Here is an 18366-nt window from a genome sequence, read left to right as displayed (position 1 = left end):
TGCAGAGGAATCTTAATTCTGAATGGAGATGACAAAGCAAGCAATTGCTGCCAGTCATCAGTTTCATAGCATCTACAGGTGTTTGCTGTCATTTAGCACAGGCTGGTTAACTGTAAAGGCATCCAGACTGAGGACTGTGCTCCCTGGTCTGTTCAAGGACTAAATTCCTTATTTTTTCTGATTTTTTTTTCYTTCTAGAGTGTAAAAAGAGCTAAACCCCATGCCCTATTTTTTATTCCAATGTAACCTTTTCTAAGCATCCACCAACTAGACGAGATGCTTAGTACATGAGACCTCAGGAGACATGAATGGAATTTTTCTTCCAGCGCCCTTTGGAGAAAGGGAAGCATTACCCCTGTTTTACAGTGAAGTGGTATGATTTCTTTTCAGAGAAGCTCTGGCAGAACTAGAAGGTGGGCCCAATAATTTACATTTCCACAGTACTTCTGTGACTCTTGTCCTAGATCTTCCCCAGTTTCTTTACCTTGCTGAGTACTTTGAGATAATTGCTTTCAGCTCCTGCAGGTAGGGCATGCCATATACAACCACCTCCTCTTCTGGGTAGACCTGAACACTTACTGAAGACATGACACCTTGGATGAAGAAGGTCCAGTTAAACTCCTAGGCAGAGAAAGAGACAGATACACGGATGCCAGGTATTTCAGTGCCTTATAACTGTCATGCCATTCTACATTCTCTGGGATCGCACTTTCTACTGTTGACAGTAGAGCCTACATATGAGTAGAGCGAGCCTACTGCACATACACATCGTTGCTTATTGTTCTAGCAGCACTGAGGTCCAGCTGCTCTTAGAGTATCACGTTGGAAGAATTTACTGTGTTCAAATTTATGTTGACTGATCATTTGGAGGCTTGGCCATGTTATTTCCAGAATTTGGTTTGAAACCACTATGAACCAAAGATCTGATTCACTTGTTGTTTTATGCATAGGACTTTCAAGCATTTCTTTTTCCTTGGGATTCATGGATTTCATTTTCTGCTCGGCATAGAGACAGAAAATACAGCAAATGCTGTAGCTGTAGTTTTGTTCAGTAAAAAAATGCTTTTTAAAAGACTGTTAAGATTAAGAATTGAAATGATTTTATAGCCATTTTTGTTGCATCACTGTGATGAATTCACAAAGCCATTTCCAACTGACATGATAATAAGAGGAGGCTGAAAGTAGTGGACTGCTCATTAAACACTTACATTCAACGCAAACTTTTCCTGTAGATCCTTTAGAGTCATTTTGTTGTATAACAAGGTCACATCATGCCTTTCTTCTGCAGGGGTAGTCGCCTGAAGACATTCACAAGGTTATTACTAGAATCAACTGACACAAGTGTCAATGGCAGGAATCACATGAATGCACATGCACATATACACACCTAAACAATACTGAGAATAAACCAGTTTCTTTTGGAAAAGAAAGCTCATTTAATGGTGTCCAGTACTGCTTTCTACATTTCAGTACAGCAATTCATGCCCCACTGATCAACTCAATAAGAAGTTTCAGTAGTATGTTGAGCCAAGAGATTCCCTCCATCCTCTTCAGAATGGAAGACAATGCTTTTAGGAGTCTACAGCACCCTAAAATTACTGAGGATGCAAGGAAGTTGGCCCTGGGGTTACCATAATGTATGCTTAGCAGAAGGTGAGTTATCCAGCTTTAGCAAGCTCCCAAGAATAAGCATGGCTGGAACTAGAACAGACACAGTAACAGTGTATACAGTAGACATAGACATAATCATACATACAGAAGCTCTGATTTCTGGGCTGCCCAAGCCATAGCAAGTCTCCTTCCTCCTGCTCTCTTCTACGCTATGAGTTTTGTGCTGTGTTGAAAAGTTCTGCACAAAAGAGCAAGAGAGACTCTTTTTCCCCATACATCCTCCCAAGTTCTTGATTTCTATACTCACATTTGCAATCTCGGTTTCAAGCTGCATAACTTTTGCCATTTCCTCTTGGACGAAAGAATCATCTTTAGACATATTCTTGTCTTCTCGGATCATTTTGGCAATGGTGATCATGAACTGCAGGTAAGCTTCTCTGACCTGTACACACAAGAAATAAAACCTGTGCATCTAGCATCACGAGGAAAAGGTATGCTGTCTGTCATTCCTCATTCAGCAGTCAATTCATGTTATTTTAGCTTCTACAGTGTCCTGTGGAAAAGTTTGACCCAGTGTAAATGACATGGCACAGCCTTTGTCCTTATCTCCAGTGCAACCCTCTCCACTCCATTTTCTTGTCTTTTTCTTCTATACTGGATACTACTGCAATATCTAGGATGTCAGTTGATCCTTGAATATCTCACAATGCAGTTGCCAGTTTCTAAACATGTAGTGAAAGTGACACTTTACATTTCTCTACGCAATCCAACTCTCTGGAGTTCTGGGTTAAACTTACCACTCGAGCAAGTACAGAAAGCTCTGGGCTTTGAAATACACTATGGGAAYAGTGATCCCTTCTAGTTAAAATATCAGGGTAAAAAACAAAGTTTAAAATTCTCTGATAGTAATACCATAAATCCTCCAAATCCTTTGTTTTCAGTGGCTGAAAGAAAAGCTCTCTGTCTCATGGTTCCCAGTGATGCCTTTGCTTTATTTCTAATAGGAAGGTATAGCTGTGATTTATGCCTCAGAATGGGCCTTGGAAAGATATTTGGCTGCTGAGGGAGTACAGTTTTTTGATACAGGAAGGCTTAATATTACCTATTATTCTTTCCTCCTCCATAGGCCTTGGAAACCAGATAAACACAATAACTGTTGTGAAATGGAGTCTGGGCAGTTACATGATGATGATTTATGTTTTTAGGCTGAATGCTGAGACCTTAATCAGGCCAGACTCCCACAGGCCTCCGTAGGAGTTTTGCCAAAAGATGCTGGACTAAGCGCAGGGGGAGTATAGGTCATCAGAGTTTGGTTCATTATTTATGGGAAGTGAGCTGTTAAACAGCAAATAAAAGGGGGTTGTGTCTCCTCTTTATTCATTAGGATTAAAAACAAATCCTTGGTGCCCCCTCCCCCTTGTTATAGCTTCAACTTTAAACTATATTAAATACTATTTGTTTGCTTTTGCTAGTCTAGGATCCTCTATGTATTGCACTTGATTTTCTACTTCCTACAAGTCCTTTTAAGTCTGACTTGCATCCAGGGATGCATAAATATCTCTGCTTTCTAATATAACTGTTACTATAAAAGTGAAACTTGCAGAACAGAATCCTACTTCCAGCAGCTACCAGCAGACTTCAGAGCAACTCTCTTTTGTTCCCAATGCAACTATATGTGGAGATCGTTAATCTGACTCATAATGTAAAACCTACAGAAAATGACAGTTTACAAAGGTAGCCAGAAGGAGAAGGTGTTAAAACACAATCCCATTAAAATTTCATAGCACTATATTTTAGAATATATTATATTTGGAAACATATTCAAATACACTGAAGTCAGTGGAAAGACTCCCACTAGCCTCACTGATTTTTGGATCTATCTTTACAACCACTAGACAGAACAGAGTCTGAAATGTTGACTGTTGTCTCTCTGAATTCCCTTCCATTCATGTTAGGAAAATTAGTTTAATGCTAGGCTGCAAATCCTCTCTGTTAGCATGACATAATTGAGAAAATAAAAAGTACTAGAGCAGTATTTTCAGTTTGGAAACTAATAAATTTTCTAGCTATGTTTGCAACAGTTTACTATTTACAACCTTCCCCCTCCCCCCAGCAGTTTTGCTGGCAGAGATGAGCAACTTGAACATAGTCTCTCACACTTGAACACAGTCTAATTCTGATTGTTACGTAACATTCGTAACATTACGTAAAGGTTCATATATTTGAGTTTTCCAAAACACAGGGATAATTAATAAAAGCTGTTTTAGTAGCATGCTGTAAACAAATTACAAGGAATACTTACCCTTTGATAGTTGCCCCCATTAAAGTAGTAGTCTCTGGATGGCATTCCTAAACTAGGTTGGTCAATCTGAAGGAAATCATATACATTCCTTTAGTTAGTGTTGATCAGGAACTGGTGTTGTCAGGGGTCCTTGAAAGGCATCATGAAATGCTGCGCATGCCATCCTTTCAGTGTCAGAAGCACCAAGAGTACACTCTTACCAAACGATCAAGGAGAATTTTAGCTTTCTAGAAACTGGGATGAGATGGAAGCTCCAACCTCTCTCTCTGAATTTCTAGATAAGGACAGGATGGCTACTTAGCATGAGTTATTAAGCAAATCTTTCAGTAATCACTGAGGTTTCAGAATAAATTTGAGCAACTTAGAAAAGAAGCTGCTTCTCTCCAGGGCTAGATTTCATGCATAAGAATACATGAACGAGCTCTTAAATATTATTTATGTAACTATTCCAAAAATATATGATGTCCTGCTATATATTACACTGTACCAGCATTTTGCAAGTCACAAGAATTCACAACCCTTAAATGTTGTAAAACAGCAAAGGTCCATTCATTTAATTGAAACCAAAACAAATTATGCTACCACAAAATGTCTCCCAGTGTGAATTTGAGACAGATCTGCAGGTTGGGGTAGGAACTGTTGTGTACATTTTGCCTGTATTGTGCATATCCACTGATTTATGGAAAGCTAATCTGTGTGCAGTGCAAATAACTATCCAGTACGATTTTGGGATACATAAATAATTCCCTGCAATTTTTTTCTTACATAAATGATATGTCTGTTGGAATCCTGGTCATCATTCCATACAAACATGTCAATCAGGACACGTTTGTTAAATCTGGAGTTCATTATGGAGAGTTTTTCTTCCATGCTCCAATTTGGCTCTGGGAGATAAAAGAGAAAACATACAYTATACATCTATATGTATATCAATATATATATCAGGACTGATTAAGCTGTATAGCCTGCAAGTCTATTGCTGAAATCATTTAAAACCAGAYGGAGCATCATGTGAAGATATTTGATTTGTAGAGAACATTCCTAGAGTGGCTAGAAATGGCTAGACAAGTCTTCTCACAGGTGTTATCTATCTCAATGATATATTAATCATTTACTGATTACTTTATGAATGCCTATATGAGTATAAATCATCATGACTTTGTCTAGTTAGGCAATGATGCTGCAAACTCTAATTAATATGCAAGTATTAGAACATAGTTATATTGGTTATATTCCTTTTCTTTTCCTTTTTCATGTTCATCCTTCAGTTTTCCTAATAGCATCTTAAAATGTCCAGTGCTCATGAATGAGATCTTCTAATATGAGTATTAAATTTACAGTATCTTATTTACACAGGTCACTGCATGCTAAATGTGTCCAATACCCTGAACTTTTGTTTATCAAGAAAAAAATAAAACCGAGGCTGTAATATAATGACATCAGCCTAGTTAGTGCAATAAATAATTCTGACTAAACACTACTGAACTTTTTTGGGCACAGCATTACCTTTGGTGTTATTCCAGTCTGCAGAAGCCACTGGCCAATCTCCAACCATCGTTAAGACCTCTAGTAGGGGCAATGAATCTCGCTGCTCTATAAGACCTGAGAGAAGAAAAACAAATACTGTAACTTGTTTCATTGAAAAAGATGAAGAAAAATAAGTAATGTCCTTAACATATTAAATCTGCAACTGAATCTGTCATAGCAGAGAATAAGAGAATAATCTGCATACCACAAAATCATCTGTCTGCTTCTGAAGACTACTAGTCTTCAGAAAAGCAATGAAAATACTTCTGCTCACTTCAGTAGGGATTTAGATTGACAGCCTTTGGAAAGAATGAAATGGGGCACATTTTTTCATTCAGAAGAGAAGGCTTTGCATTGTTACCAGAGGTAGATAACCAACATCCATCCTTTGGTGTCCCAAAATGCACATACTAAGCCTTATAGATGTACCAACGCATCTTCATTCACCTGAATGAAGATTAGCTTTCCAGGCAAGGCCATGTGGGTTAGACAGATATTGACTGGACTTTTCCTTGAGCTGTAGGTTTGATATTGAACAAGAGTACCAATGGAACAAGAAGAGACTCACTCTCATTCATGCATGACTTGTAAAGTATTTTAGCTTTCTGAAATGCTTCTCTGTCCCCTTGATCTGAAGTCTCCAACACACCTGGGGAAGGAACCGTTGCAGTGAGATTTTGCCCTGGAGAGCTTTGATCTTTCCATAGAAGTGACTGAGAATTCAGGGCTATGATAAACACTTGTTATCTGAGGCTTCAATTACTGTGAAACTAGAGTGCTCTTTAAAGGTGCTATCAACAGAAAAAAGTGTCAAGAAGGACACGCACACAGCTTGTCCTGCTCCCTCTGAAGTCAGTATAAATCACCTTTGGCTAATATTTTAGAGGGAACAGGATGTTTCCACAAAATTGTGTAGTAGGAGATGGAGAGATTAAAGGACTAGAGGATTTCTCTGTATAATGTGCAGTAGATAACATCTGAAACTAAACACAAGGATAGAGAAAAAACAGTGCAACCTCATTCTTACCTTTCAGGATGATCTCCAGCTCATCTCTCAGGATGTCAAAAATGCTGTATCTGGAGCTAGTTTCTGGGATAACGTGCCGGTTGAGCCAGCCCCCACAGGCATACTGGTAGAAATCCTTGCAAGGTTCAGCTGTTGGGTCCATATTCTGAATTATTCTAGCAGCTATATATCAAAATCAGAGATTTGAGTTCCACAGACTGCCCAGTAACCTCTGGGATTACCAAAAACTGCCAAGAAGGTGCTTGGCAAGAAGGCACCTTGCATATACTGCTCATCCTGGATAAGACTCATTCTCATTGTGAAGACTCCAAGAATCCTGTTCTCCATTTATAGATGCAGGGAAGTGTCTGACATCAGACTTTTACACTGGGATCATATTGCTTGCAGAGGGAGCCTCTGAATGGCAGAGTAGTAATTCTCCATGGAACAGTGCCTTATAAGCATGTTCATGGGGCAAAGCACCCTTCTCAGCCTGAGCTCCTAGTTTAGGTACCTAGCTGTGAAGTCAGTGTTTCCAGGGGGCAATTGAGAACACCTGTGTTGCAGTCTTACCCCTCTTGGTTGCATGGGAGTGTACAAATTAGATGCCAAAAATGAGAAGGTGAATAGCCCTATGTGTACAACGCATTCTCTTTGAGAGGAAAACTAGGTCTAAGGGGATTTTTGTGCTACTTTATGGATGACTTACATTGGTTATCCGCATCCTTACGGCTCAGGCTAAAGCCAGAGGACGGTTGACCACACTGGAAATTTTAATGTACTACTTCTTTACGTATGGTATTCCTGGCAACAAAGGAAGTATACAATGGAGAAGAAAAGAGGACAGCTATACTTGCTGCCTGAGACAATAATAACAATATGTATCTGGCCCAAGTGAAAGTTTCATTCCTTACAAACTTCTTCAGTCTTAGAGCCTGATCTATTGTTTATTCAAGCGGGGTAGAACTAATAGCATGTAAAACATCACCTCTGCAGCAATCATTCATAGTAAGAATCATTACCTGCTGTAACACATCCAGGCGTGGTGCATATGTTGCCTGAACTGGTGCCATAGTGAGTGTCTGCAGGGAGAGGAATAAGAAAGCAGATAAAATTAGTTGTTYAGGAAAGAAATCACTGCCAATGCCATTCACCAATATCTATTCACCAACCTTAGCGATAGGTCTGTTTAATTTTAGAGCAAATGAATGTTACTGCCAGTAAAAGATCCAGTGACAACTGTGAAGACATTACTTATTTTCAGATTTATGAGGAAAATTTCTGTGAAAGCAGTAATACAACAGTCCTGACAGTGAGTTTCAGTTCTCCTGGAAGGAGGATAAGAACAGGCTGGTTTCCTGATAACTGTCTCCATAGTCTCTTTGACACATATTGAAAGTATGATGTCAACTTCTATACAATATACTAAGACGCTCTGAGCATCTGAGCTTTTCCTTGACCTTCAGAGCCACAGTAACTGAGAGATTTAAACAGGGCAGAAAAGCTTATAGCTGAATTACTGATTTCATACTGTTTTTGAGTCACAAAAATCAAACCGAAGCAAAGAAATTATTTTCACTTTTTTAAGTGTGAAAAAAACAGACCTGCAGCATGGCCAAAATTTCAGGTATGCCCTGTAAGGATACTCCTTTGCTGTTCAGCAGGAAGGTTGTTCCCTATTCAGTAATGCTTAAGGCTAGTGAAATAGTATGTACCGGAGCTCTCCCTTAGGACACTGTGGATCCATGTTCAAGTTTGTGTTGTTCCTCTTGGAGATGAACAGAAAAGCCAATTTCCAGTGATTCCAATGCAATTCAGCACTCCAGAAAGCATATCTGACTAAGTGTAGAACAAACTGTGCTAAGAGCTATGATCGTACTGGTATCTGCCTTTTCAGCTGTGATATAAGCAAACCTCTCTGATAAAATAGGAGTTTTGTTCCATTAAGAACTAGGATCAGCCCCATTTATCACTTTCCTCAATAGTTTGAAAGCAATCAAACTCAGGAATTCTAGAGACCTTTATGATTTGCCAGTTTCTGCCCACACAGAGGGAGTGATAGAAGTAGAGTGAGAGGGAGCTTGAGAGGGAGCACAGTCAGTGAAACCTCAGTAGAAGCATTTTGCTGTAACTTCTGAAAATGATATACGTGTGCCTGTATTACACAGGGAAATGGGTCTGTCTCCTCATTCCAGCAGAAGCTGAGAGGCGTAACTTGTAGGTGTCCTTTTCTCTTTTTGACCACTCAGTCTTGGCCTGTGAAATTCCTCCAGTAAAGAAGATAGATACACAAAAAGGCTACGTGCTGCTAATGCATCCGTGATGAGCTGAAACTGGTACTGGAGAAGTGCCTAGCTCTTAACACTTGGTCCTCTATACTAAAGGTACTGTTATGAGTTTGAAGGCAGTGATACAGAGGGTCTTGCTGTGAATTCAGAGCCATGAGTTCTGCTGTGAACTGATGCTGAAGCCTTGGTAGATGAATGCATAAATTTTTTAGGCAGAGTACTCAACTGAATGTATTTGTGATGCCTGGTCATGTCATTCCCTTGTGTGTCTTTAGCTACAGAACAGGGATGGGAGGTATCTAAGCATCCCAGCATGATAAGTGGCCTTGGTCCTGAGCACAAGACAATTAATTTTGCTGTCTTCATTTCCCATCTGTGAAAATGAAATAATTCAATATCTACTTCTATTATGTTAGATAGAGCACTACTTCTGTCCACACTGGAAAAGAAAAAACCTGCCACCACCACCTTCCAAAAGGATTAGCATGTTTTTAAACTCTTTTTTTTAATATCCTTACACTAGAGTGCTTGCAGAAAAGTTACTCAAAAAAATTCCTTCCAATGAAAACAACTGTTTTACACAAGAGCAAACAAGATTACAGTAATTGAGACAGAAAAAAAACAGTAGGGAAGAAAAAAGGGCTTTGAAGCTCTTCAGTGGAAACAACATAAAAAGCCCCCACTGTGATTGGGAATGTAACATTCAGGATTCAATTCAGAGCCGTTGTGTTGTGTGAGGGTAGATCTGCATTAGAATAACGGCATGCCTTATTATGGTTTAGTGGCTAGCAATCTCAGCTCAGGGTGAGCAAAATATCTGTAATAATTCAAAGCTTCACATACAGAAGTTTTGCATTTTTGCACAGGATGAAACTAAGCCCACTTTTTGGAGAACTTTCCTAAACTCTGTAATAATTACCAAAAAAAAAAAAATTAGAAACCCAGGGTCTTTTCAAGGAAAAAAATCTCCTTTTGGAGAAAAGGAGCTAGTAGTTCAAAGCCATACTGAAATTTTCCATAAAGGGGAAATAGTAGAGGGCAGGGCAAAAAGGAGTTAGCTGCACTACAAGTATGCCGCATTTCTTCCATCATTTCTCAGGCACCAGACAGAACCCATCTGAAGCTTTTTTAATCAAAGCTTCTCCCTTTAATATACCCTGAAAATGTATAACTTCGGTTTCTGGAACCAAAGTGCTGTCAACAAGATTCTAACTGCCCTCATTCAAAAAGCCTTTGTGATTGGGAAAATGTAACTGAGCTGCATAAGCAGGGAAGCCAAATCTGTTTTGAAACCTTGGTTGCACATACAGAGCTCTGAAACTATGCCACAAAAACAGATAATTAAAAATGGCTGGTGAGGGGCTCAGTTTACTTTGAAAAGTGGCTCCTTTGTTTTTCTATCAATTATCTCTTTTATGCCTCAGTACCATTCCTGACAAAGAACCAAGCCAACCTGACTCTGTATGAGATATGACCAACACTGCCCTGTTTTACTTCACAATGTATTTATTGGGACTTTGCTCACTTGAGTGAGGCTTTGTCACTGCACCTCTTGAACCTCAAATAACTRGAAACAGAAATGTAAAATGCACCCTCTGAAAGTCTCGGCTGGACTACTCTATGAACTTCACATTCTCAACCTGCTTTGCTAGAGAACAACCCCCTGGTTTTCAGTGCAAACATAGGTACTTCTTTATATATTTGTTTTTCTTGCTGGTTAAATTTTGATGAGAGGTTCAGCTATAATGACATAAATAGGGACTCCTGCTTTGACATCCACAGAAAAAAGGTGCTGCAAGTACAGAGATGGTGAGGATAACTTACGGGTTAAACAATGTTCTGTAAAACCTAAAAGCTGAAACAAAGCAAATATCTAGCAGGATTTAGATGGATGTGATATGAAATTTCTGAGCATAAAATCATAACAGTGAGGCATGAGCTCATGTTTGACACTAATGTAACGCATAAAGATAGCAATCTATAGCAGGGAAAAATCAGTACAATTTGTTCAGTTCCGAATTCCATGTTTCCCCTGATGCACAGAAAGTAAACACTTGGGTGGAAGAGTTTGTGGGAAATCAAAACTTGTCTCTTCTCATATCAAACCTTAACTCTCAGCCAACTGCATACTGTCATTGTACTTCTCTCCAGTACTCTCTTATCCTCCCTCCAAGACGGACTGAAAAAACTGGAGAAACGCCTTCCAGGGAATCTCATTTGGAAGTCTCAATAAATATGAGGTTCACCCACAGATGCCTGTATGCAGGAGGGGCTTTATGTCTAGRTTTGTGGTCCAAGATGGAGCCTATGTACTCTGAGCACAGACTGTTGCYGCACCATTTCAGGATCCAGCCTCTTACAATATTTTTTCTGTCTTAAAATCAATCATTCAACTTTCCCACCTTTTGTTTCATAGCTACCCTTCCTTGGGCACACTTTTTAAAGTGATCAAGGAGAGAAGTCAGAAGAACAGAAATGGGCCAGAAAGAYTTCACCATTGGAACTACTTTGTACAGTACTAGGTTCTTTCAGGGCTAACAAAATTCAGGAGGTCAGCTTTGTCAACCTTGCATTTACTCCATCAAGAAAGCCATACTCTTTTTCTGCAGACAGTCTTGTAAGGAGAAAAGAGCCAATGAACCCTGTGCAGCCTGAAGACCATATCCTCATCTGACAGAGCACCTGACAGAGCACCATCTGAGAACTGGCAAAGGWGGGTAAGCTTTAATCTAGCTAAATAAAAGGAGTGGCCAAGGGCTTACCAGAGAAATGGCAGAATTCAGCTGGGACCTGCTTCACACCCCAGCAGATTCACTGTAGAAAATTCTATTGTCTTAACTTGGCTTTAGAGGAAGCTATAGAACAGTATTACATTTACTCATCAGCAGCAGGTTACAGGAATAATTTCCYGAACACCGTAAGCACTGTAATTCCCTTCAGCAGTTCATCTTTTGAATGCCATTTTTTTAACATACAAGTCCTTTATCGCTTTTCTCAGCCTTAGTGAAGTTTCTTTTCAGACAACAAAACACATACAAATCATGCTATAAAGTCTTTGAAGTACACTGTGTTTAGTATTTCGCCACTGTGTTTTTTGAGGATTACAGATGGCTGGGGATGGCACACACTGAAACAATTAGATCCACAGTTGTCATCAAGCAGTCAAGTGTGAGCTTCACCTCTCAGCACTTTATCAACTTCTCACACAGTTCTCATCTGCRGAAGTGCTGTCAACATTGCAGACTGCCTTTGCTGCTATTATAGCAGGGAATTGTTTGCAACAAATAATGTAACTGCCGAATTTAGCTGCTTTTTCTCTGAGAGGACTGTCTCTACCAGATGCCAGTATCTTCAAACTGAGTCGGTAACAAATGCTTTCTTTTTTCTTCAGCCTTTCTTAGGATTTATTATTTACAGTCTATCTGTAAGTATGGCTAAAAGAGATGGAATTAGAATTTCAGGCAAGGATCAGTAGACTTTGAAAATCTGCCCACTTTTGAGGCTCTGTGTTTCCTCTCATTCCCATTGGTTTTACATTCATGTAGCTACACCCGAGTAAAACCAAAAAGAGTCTTGTCACCCAATGTCATTTCAACGTGAGTTTTGTGGTGGCTGCCACTTCTTTAAATTCTCCATCTCCTTTGAAGAGATGCCTTAGTAATGAACATTTACAGAGCCAAAGAATGACAAGGCATCAGTCTAGGAAACAAGTCAGATCTTAGCCACAACCTTTTCTTAGTGTGCTAGTGCCCAGTTTACGTATTGCCTTCGGTTAGCATGCTCTTGTGAACCCATTCTGCAGTGCACATTTATTCCAGTCACAGCAAAGGAGATACAGGGGCATAACGTGACTTTGTGAAATCCACTCCCAGAACAAGATGCTCCCCAGGGGTATAGGCTCCTTCAAGCAGGGGTTGTATTTCTGTTCTTTGTCTGTAGACTGCTTAACAGGATAGGGTCTAGGTGCATGAGCAGGCCCTCCAGCCCTATGACAGCCTCTATAATAGATGTGAATAGTGACAACCTGTGGAGCGCAAACAAAATATCTGCTATCTGTGAGAAATTCTACAGCCTTGGAAGCCAGAAAGTGAATTAAAAAATCAACTAAACTAATAATCTGACTTTCAAGTAAACAGGACTGGCAATTAGGTGGGAATGTGAATCTTTTTATTGAGCTGTAAATGCTTTGAAATAGAGAGAGCTGTGAAAAGGCTGCCAAGATATATGTGTGGGTGATGATGGAAAGATGTAGTAGAAAGTGTGGTGTATTCAGATTGAAAAATGAATGACTGCCTTCCTTTCTACGTTCACCCAAATACTATTCTGCTGTTGTTACTGCACTTCCTTTTAGCTTATTTAGCCATGTTTTGGGGGTATGAAAACTTCTTTGGAGGGCCAAAATCCCCTTCTTCTAGAACTGCTTCCAGAACTGTATAACTGCATTGCTGTGTGAGCTGCAGTGTTTTTGCTGTCTGGGTATATATATAAAATCATGGTCATTATTGACATCTATTACATGTATTGTTGCTGTAGCCAGAGGGCCAGGTTGTGCATCATGACACTCTTCTGCAAGCTATTATACGAACAGAACAAAAAATATACTCCCTGAACCACAGAGCCTATATATACATTCATATATTAAAAAAAAAAAGAGAGAACATAAGGCAGGAGGGGTAATCCTCTTAATTTTCCATTAGCTAAATAGCATTAGTTTTTAGGAGCCTGTGTGGTTAGTATCATTCTGATAAAGAATGCATGAAGATGGAGTGGAGAACTCTGTGAGCCAAATCAGCTTTTAATAAGCAATCCAGTGTCCCATTCACATTTCCAACATTAACATTTGAGTGAAATTAGAAATAGAAAAATCCTGAAGATAACATTCTTGGTTCTGTCACAAGAATTCTGCTCAGCTGCATTTTCTGTTGCTATGTGGGATTTACATTTATGCTGCCCAGCTTTGAGCAAAAAACACTTTTCTTTAGGTAAGTTTGAGAGAAACTTCAGCCTTTCAACTGAGCGCTGGGTATGGGCCTAAATGTAGCTTCAAAACAGAAATGAGTGGAGTGTTTGGCAAAACTTCAAGGTACAAAAATTGTTCCTGTTCTGCATTGGAACATCGACAGGATGCACTGAAGAGCTCTGCTTTCCCAGTTTCTTAGACCAGAATATGCATATAGGTACTATGCTCATCTAAAAGATGGTGTAGACTAAAGCTCCTGCTGCCTGACTCCTACCTGTGAATTATGTAAAGCTAGCAGCTATTCTGGGGTATGACTATATCTTAGCGTCTCCTGTCGTAGCAGTTCAACTGTGTATATCTAAACATGAATGGAGAGGGAGAAACTGACTCTAGGCCAGTGTTGACATTTATCTAAGGCATGAGAAAACAGCTGGGAGGAGCTGTACACTGTACAGGACAAGCAGGTTATCAGTTATGCTATCATTTTGCACTCACATTGTGCTAAGGAATGTCTGTCCGTCATTTCCCAAGGAAAGTTTAACGGCAGCTGATACAAGCCTGCAAAATGTTTACATTTTGGAGTTGCTTTTTCTCAGATATGCCTTTTAGAAAAAAAAAAGAAAAAAGCATTTGCACTGGCTTTATTTTTGAGGGAGAACACAGACTTTTCCCATGGATTTTGGATGAGACCCACATTTGGTCAAATTTTAATAAACTTGCCTGAATTTTGATTTGCCCGAATCCAAGAAGCAAGATGTAGACCAGATTTCTCAAATCCTTTATGGATCCAAGYGACAGAAGTCTGCATAACTCAATATTTTGATAAAGGAATTCTTACTCTAGGACCTAGCTCTGGGTTTGTTTTTTTTTTCTTCTGTCTCCTGGGGTAATAGAATAAATACGAGGAACTTTCTGCTGAGTATTATGAATACCTGAATTATCATGAATATCTGAACACTCAAAGATTTCTTCTAGCACTGGAACAAATGCTGATAACATTCAATTGCTGGTAGCACACAAGTAAAAACAATAAAAACAGCTTTTCTCATGAACTGGTACTTGGAAATGTGCAGTGGTGGTGCACTTACAAGTGCTGAAGAAAGCAGTTCACTGCAGGCAGGGGATGCAGAGACAATGTAAGGAGAAAACAGTGCCTTGCTTTAGTTTTGCTATTTGAATACATTAATTTCATTCTCCACTTTTTCAACAAAGCTCTGAAACCAAGAGGCATTCATGGAAATCACAAACATGAGGCAGGTGCTGCTACCAATCCTGTTTATTGCTTCAGAGAATTTTAAAATAGGACTTTGCATTTGATGTGCTAGTGAAAAACTTAGTTTTGGGGGTAAGCATGCTCTCCGGTTAATAYATTTAGGCGAAACTCCTGGAAGAAACATGCCTCCTTGTCAGGTTCCTGGCAAGACATTCACATGAAAGTCACTGAACCACATGTCACCTAGAGTTGAAATAGCCCAATGTAATATAAAGAAAGGTATCTCACTGGCATTTAAAAAAAAGCTTTCACATTGTAATAAGCAATCTCCCATGTAGATCTGCTAAGCAGTTGTTGCTTTATAACTTCTGGCTAAAATAAATCTAGAATCCAGCTTCTATGAAATACGGAAATCTCAAGCCTTACACACACACATACACTTTGCCCTGTTAGTGCAACATTTTTTTTTTTATCTTTGTAAAAGCAGTGTTGAATTCAATAAAATGCATAGAAATCCTAAAACACCCAACTCTTGCATCACACAATTTAATAATGAAATAAAATCCAACATAATCATCTCTGTGCATCAGCCTAAGCAAGGCAGAGATAGCAAAGTCCCTCACATAGGTGAGGTCACCTTCTTCCTGTAGTTTTCATTTAGCTCTGCAGAAAGTCCTATATGTTGTTTGCAGGGGGAGGAGGAGAATTATTCGCAGGTTCCTTACCTCTGCTGCTGGCATACAGAATCACCAGGGCGACCACTGCACAAGTCATAATGAGTAGCAAGACAGCCAGACCAATTGCCACAAAGCTCCAGGACTGCTTTCCAGATTTTGTTGATTTTTCCACAATATCCATTTGACTTTCGGATTTCCCCATTATAGTAACTCTAAAATGAGGAGGGGAGGGTAAGAAATCATTAACAGCATAGCTAAATCAATATAGGGGTAAATGCATGACAAATCAGGGAGAAAAAGGAAGCRGAATAAAAGCAAAGACAGACAAAGAAAACTTCCAAATTATTACATGTATTTGTCCATTTGATTGTCCACAGATTTGCCAACCTCATTCTCCATCTCCTGTGCCTACCGGATTGACTGCACTCAGAGTGTGCTACTGGGGGTGATGCTCTGGGTTACGCTATCCTGGACTCTCTGTGGTGCAGTGTCATAACTTCAAGAGCTTTCTTTGGGAAGTGTGTAAAGTCTCATGACCAGGTTGGGCAACTCCTTTCTCCCAAAAGCCAGTCCCCAAAGGGGAAGGAGGGGAAAGACTGCCTTCTTCCAGTACCGATTTCAAGAAGTATCTTCCTGTTTCAAAAAACTTTACTCTTTTCCTCTGTGGATGTGAGTAGCTCTGCTGGACTCTGTTAACAGCAGTAGAATCCAAAAAGAGGTGTCAGTGTCTTCAAGCTGTCTGCTACATCCTTAGCAGAGATGAAGGGTTTGGAATGCAGAAGGCTCCCAGAATGTGTCGGCTCCCAGGTTTGCAGAAGCTTCTGACCTCCAGCTTCTCAGTCTTTTCAGAGCCATGCCCAAACTTCTGAGCTCAGCTGTGTGCAATTCCTAGCTTCAAGCAAATGCTCCTGAGCAGCAGGGGGAGGAGAGGTTGCATCACCAAGGCAGATTGAGAGCTATGTACTCAGAGTCTGCAAGCAGCACAAGCTACACTGCTGCAGCTTCTGCTAAGTTTCCTCTAGCTTTTCCGAAATCTACTTCATCTCAGCCACCAGATTATTTGGCTGTTGTGCTCACAGAAGGAATGTGAGTCAGAGAGGTGCAAAACTATTGAAATCCCCTCGCTATGGCTGTGCTGGCAGGTTTTGGGTGAAATACATGGAAACAGCTTCTTGTTTGAAAATACACTGATATATGGATTGTTGCACAGAATTCCTCTTGTATGCTGCTACTTGGAAAATTATTAGGTAACAGCTGTGAAGGGCAGTAAAAGCGAGGGCAGAAAGGGCATGCGATTTYTCCTAGATTTTATTTTATTTTAATTTATAGTCATATCCAGAATTAACTTTGGAATGAAGGTAGTAGGAGGTTGTTTTTTCCCTGTAGGCTGCTTTATTGAGATAGTGTAACTCACTGCCAAAGTTAACACTATATAAATCTTAAGGTTGATACTTCTCTTGACCTGAGCACTTCACCAACACTGAGTTCTGTGTGTGTTCAGGAGGAAGTGCTGAGGACAGAGTAGGGATTTCTTTGCGGTAGTCTTGTTTACTGGGAATGTGCACACAGAATGTTCCAAGACTAAGAACACAGATCTGCTTCCCTGAAAGGGGTAGGAAACAAACAATGAATACCAGTCTGTTCTGCCAGGACTCTAAACCTCCTCTTCTAGTCAGCACTCTGCCTCAAAACCTCTCTGCATGTTTGCCTTTCTTTCAGGATCATGTTACGTTTTAGGCTTCTGGCAAGTGTGAAGGCAGCTATTCTGATTTCTCCATCTGAAGAGCAGAAGAAGACAAAGGTCTGAAAAAGTGGATGTACAAGACTATATTCTCACCACGCTTGCAGATGCTGGGTGTCCATGTGTGAAAAACAGCTACAGAAGGGAAGGTTATCTAGAAGGACAGAGTTACACAATTGATTTGAGTTAAATGATCTCTTATATCTTTTTCAGGGAGTTCCACATCTAGCACAAGGTTATTTTCCTRTGCATATGAAACTTCCTTATTGGTGAACAGATTTATTAATACTATGCAATGTAGCTGGCTCTGAGGAAGGTCTACCTAAATAAGTTCCATAATACTGCAATAGACAAGCATCTCACAGGATTAATGTAGTTGTTCTTGTTAACACATCTGTGGGACACTGAAGGGCATTATTTTTCCCATTTCGCAGACGGAGAATCAAGATGCTGAGAATCTAGGAGCTTTATTCCTACTTCTTTCTATGGATGCCTGTTGTAGGCATTGTGACTAACGTGGTCTCTGAAGCTAAGAATGCTAGGAGTGATTTGACTGCCCACTACTCCGGATGCAGACCCTAGCTCCCCATGTAATCAACAGATAGAGTTATTATGAACACCTAAGTAGGCATCTATAATAAATAATTTGAACACAGCCCGAAGTGCCTTAATCAAGGTCATACATAGGCACCGAGGACATAGATCTCTCTTATGTCCCCAGAAAACTCAAAGATTCCCACAAAACGCATTGCCCTAATCATAAAGAAAATCCTGCAGAACTTCTGAAGGGGGGGGAGGAAATGGGAACCATATCAAGAACCTTTTCCTGCACCTCTAATGGCTTTGCTTCCTTGCAGAGCTGAGGAAAAGGTGTACCATTTCCAATAGGAAATGTAGGGAACTTTGGGTGTAGCAATGACATTGGCTTGCATTTAATAAAGGTTATCTCAGGTCCATCTGAACTCTGGATGGGGAAGTCAGTGGTGACAGACATTTTGTATTTCTTTTACTCTTACAGTTTAGCTCTGAAATAAATTGCTT

The 18366-nt window shown here is 39.9% G+C and overlaps 1 protein-coding gene across 2 annotated transcripts in view; it reads right to left on the bottom strand.

The window, feature by feature from the left end:
• Window positions 1–15796, bottom strand: part of MMEL1 (membrane metalloendopeptidase like 1) — a 32728-nt gene extending 16932 nt beyond the window's left edge. The window contains exons 1-10 of one of the 2 annotated variants that reach the window (XM_026085583.1): window positions 15633–15796; window positions 7469–7528; window positions 6468–6629; window positions 6009–6089; window positions 5420–5515; window positions 4679–4797; window positions 3914–3979; window positions 1919–2053; window positions 1209–1298; window positions 485–621 (exon numbers count right to left, since the gene is read on the bottom strand). In XM_026085583.1, coding sequence (XP_025941368.1) covers window positions 485–621; window positions 1209–1298; window positions 1919–2053; window positions 3914–3979; window positions 4679–4797; window positions 5420–5515; window positions 6009–6089; window positions 6468–6629; window positions 7469–7528; window positions 15633–15786 — 1100 coding nt within the window. In that variant the 5' untranslated portion in view covers window positions 15787–15796. The remainder of the gene's footprint in view (window positions 1–484; window positions 622–1208; window positions 1299–1918; window positions 2054–3913; window positions 3980–4678; window positions 4798–5419; window positions 5516–6008; window positions 6090–6467; window positions 6630–7468; window positions 7529–15632) is intronic. The other variant, XM_026085585.1, reaches the window with a different exon arrangement.
• Between the last annotated feature and the right edge of the window lie 2570 nt (window positions 15797–18366).

This window comes from Apteryx rowi, unplaced genomic scaffold, assembly GCF_003343035.1.
Source record: "Apteryx rowi isolate R43461 unplaced genomic scaffold, aptRow1 scaffold_67, whole genome shotgun sequence".
NCBI classification, from domain to species: Eukaryota; Metazoa; Chordata; class Aves; order Apterygiformes; family Apterygidae; genus Apteryx; species Apteryx rowi.
The sequence above is the reverse complement of the archived record's forward strand: the minus strand, read 5'-3'. Positions and strand labels throughout refer to the sequence as shown.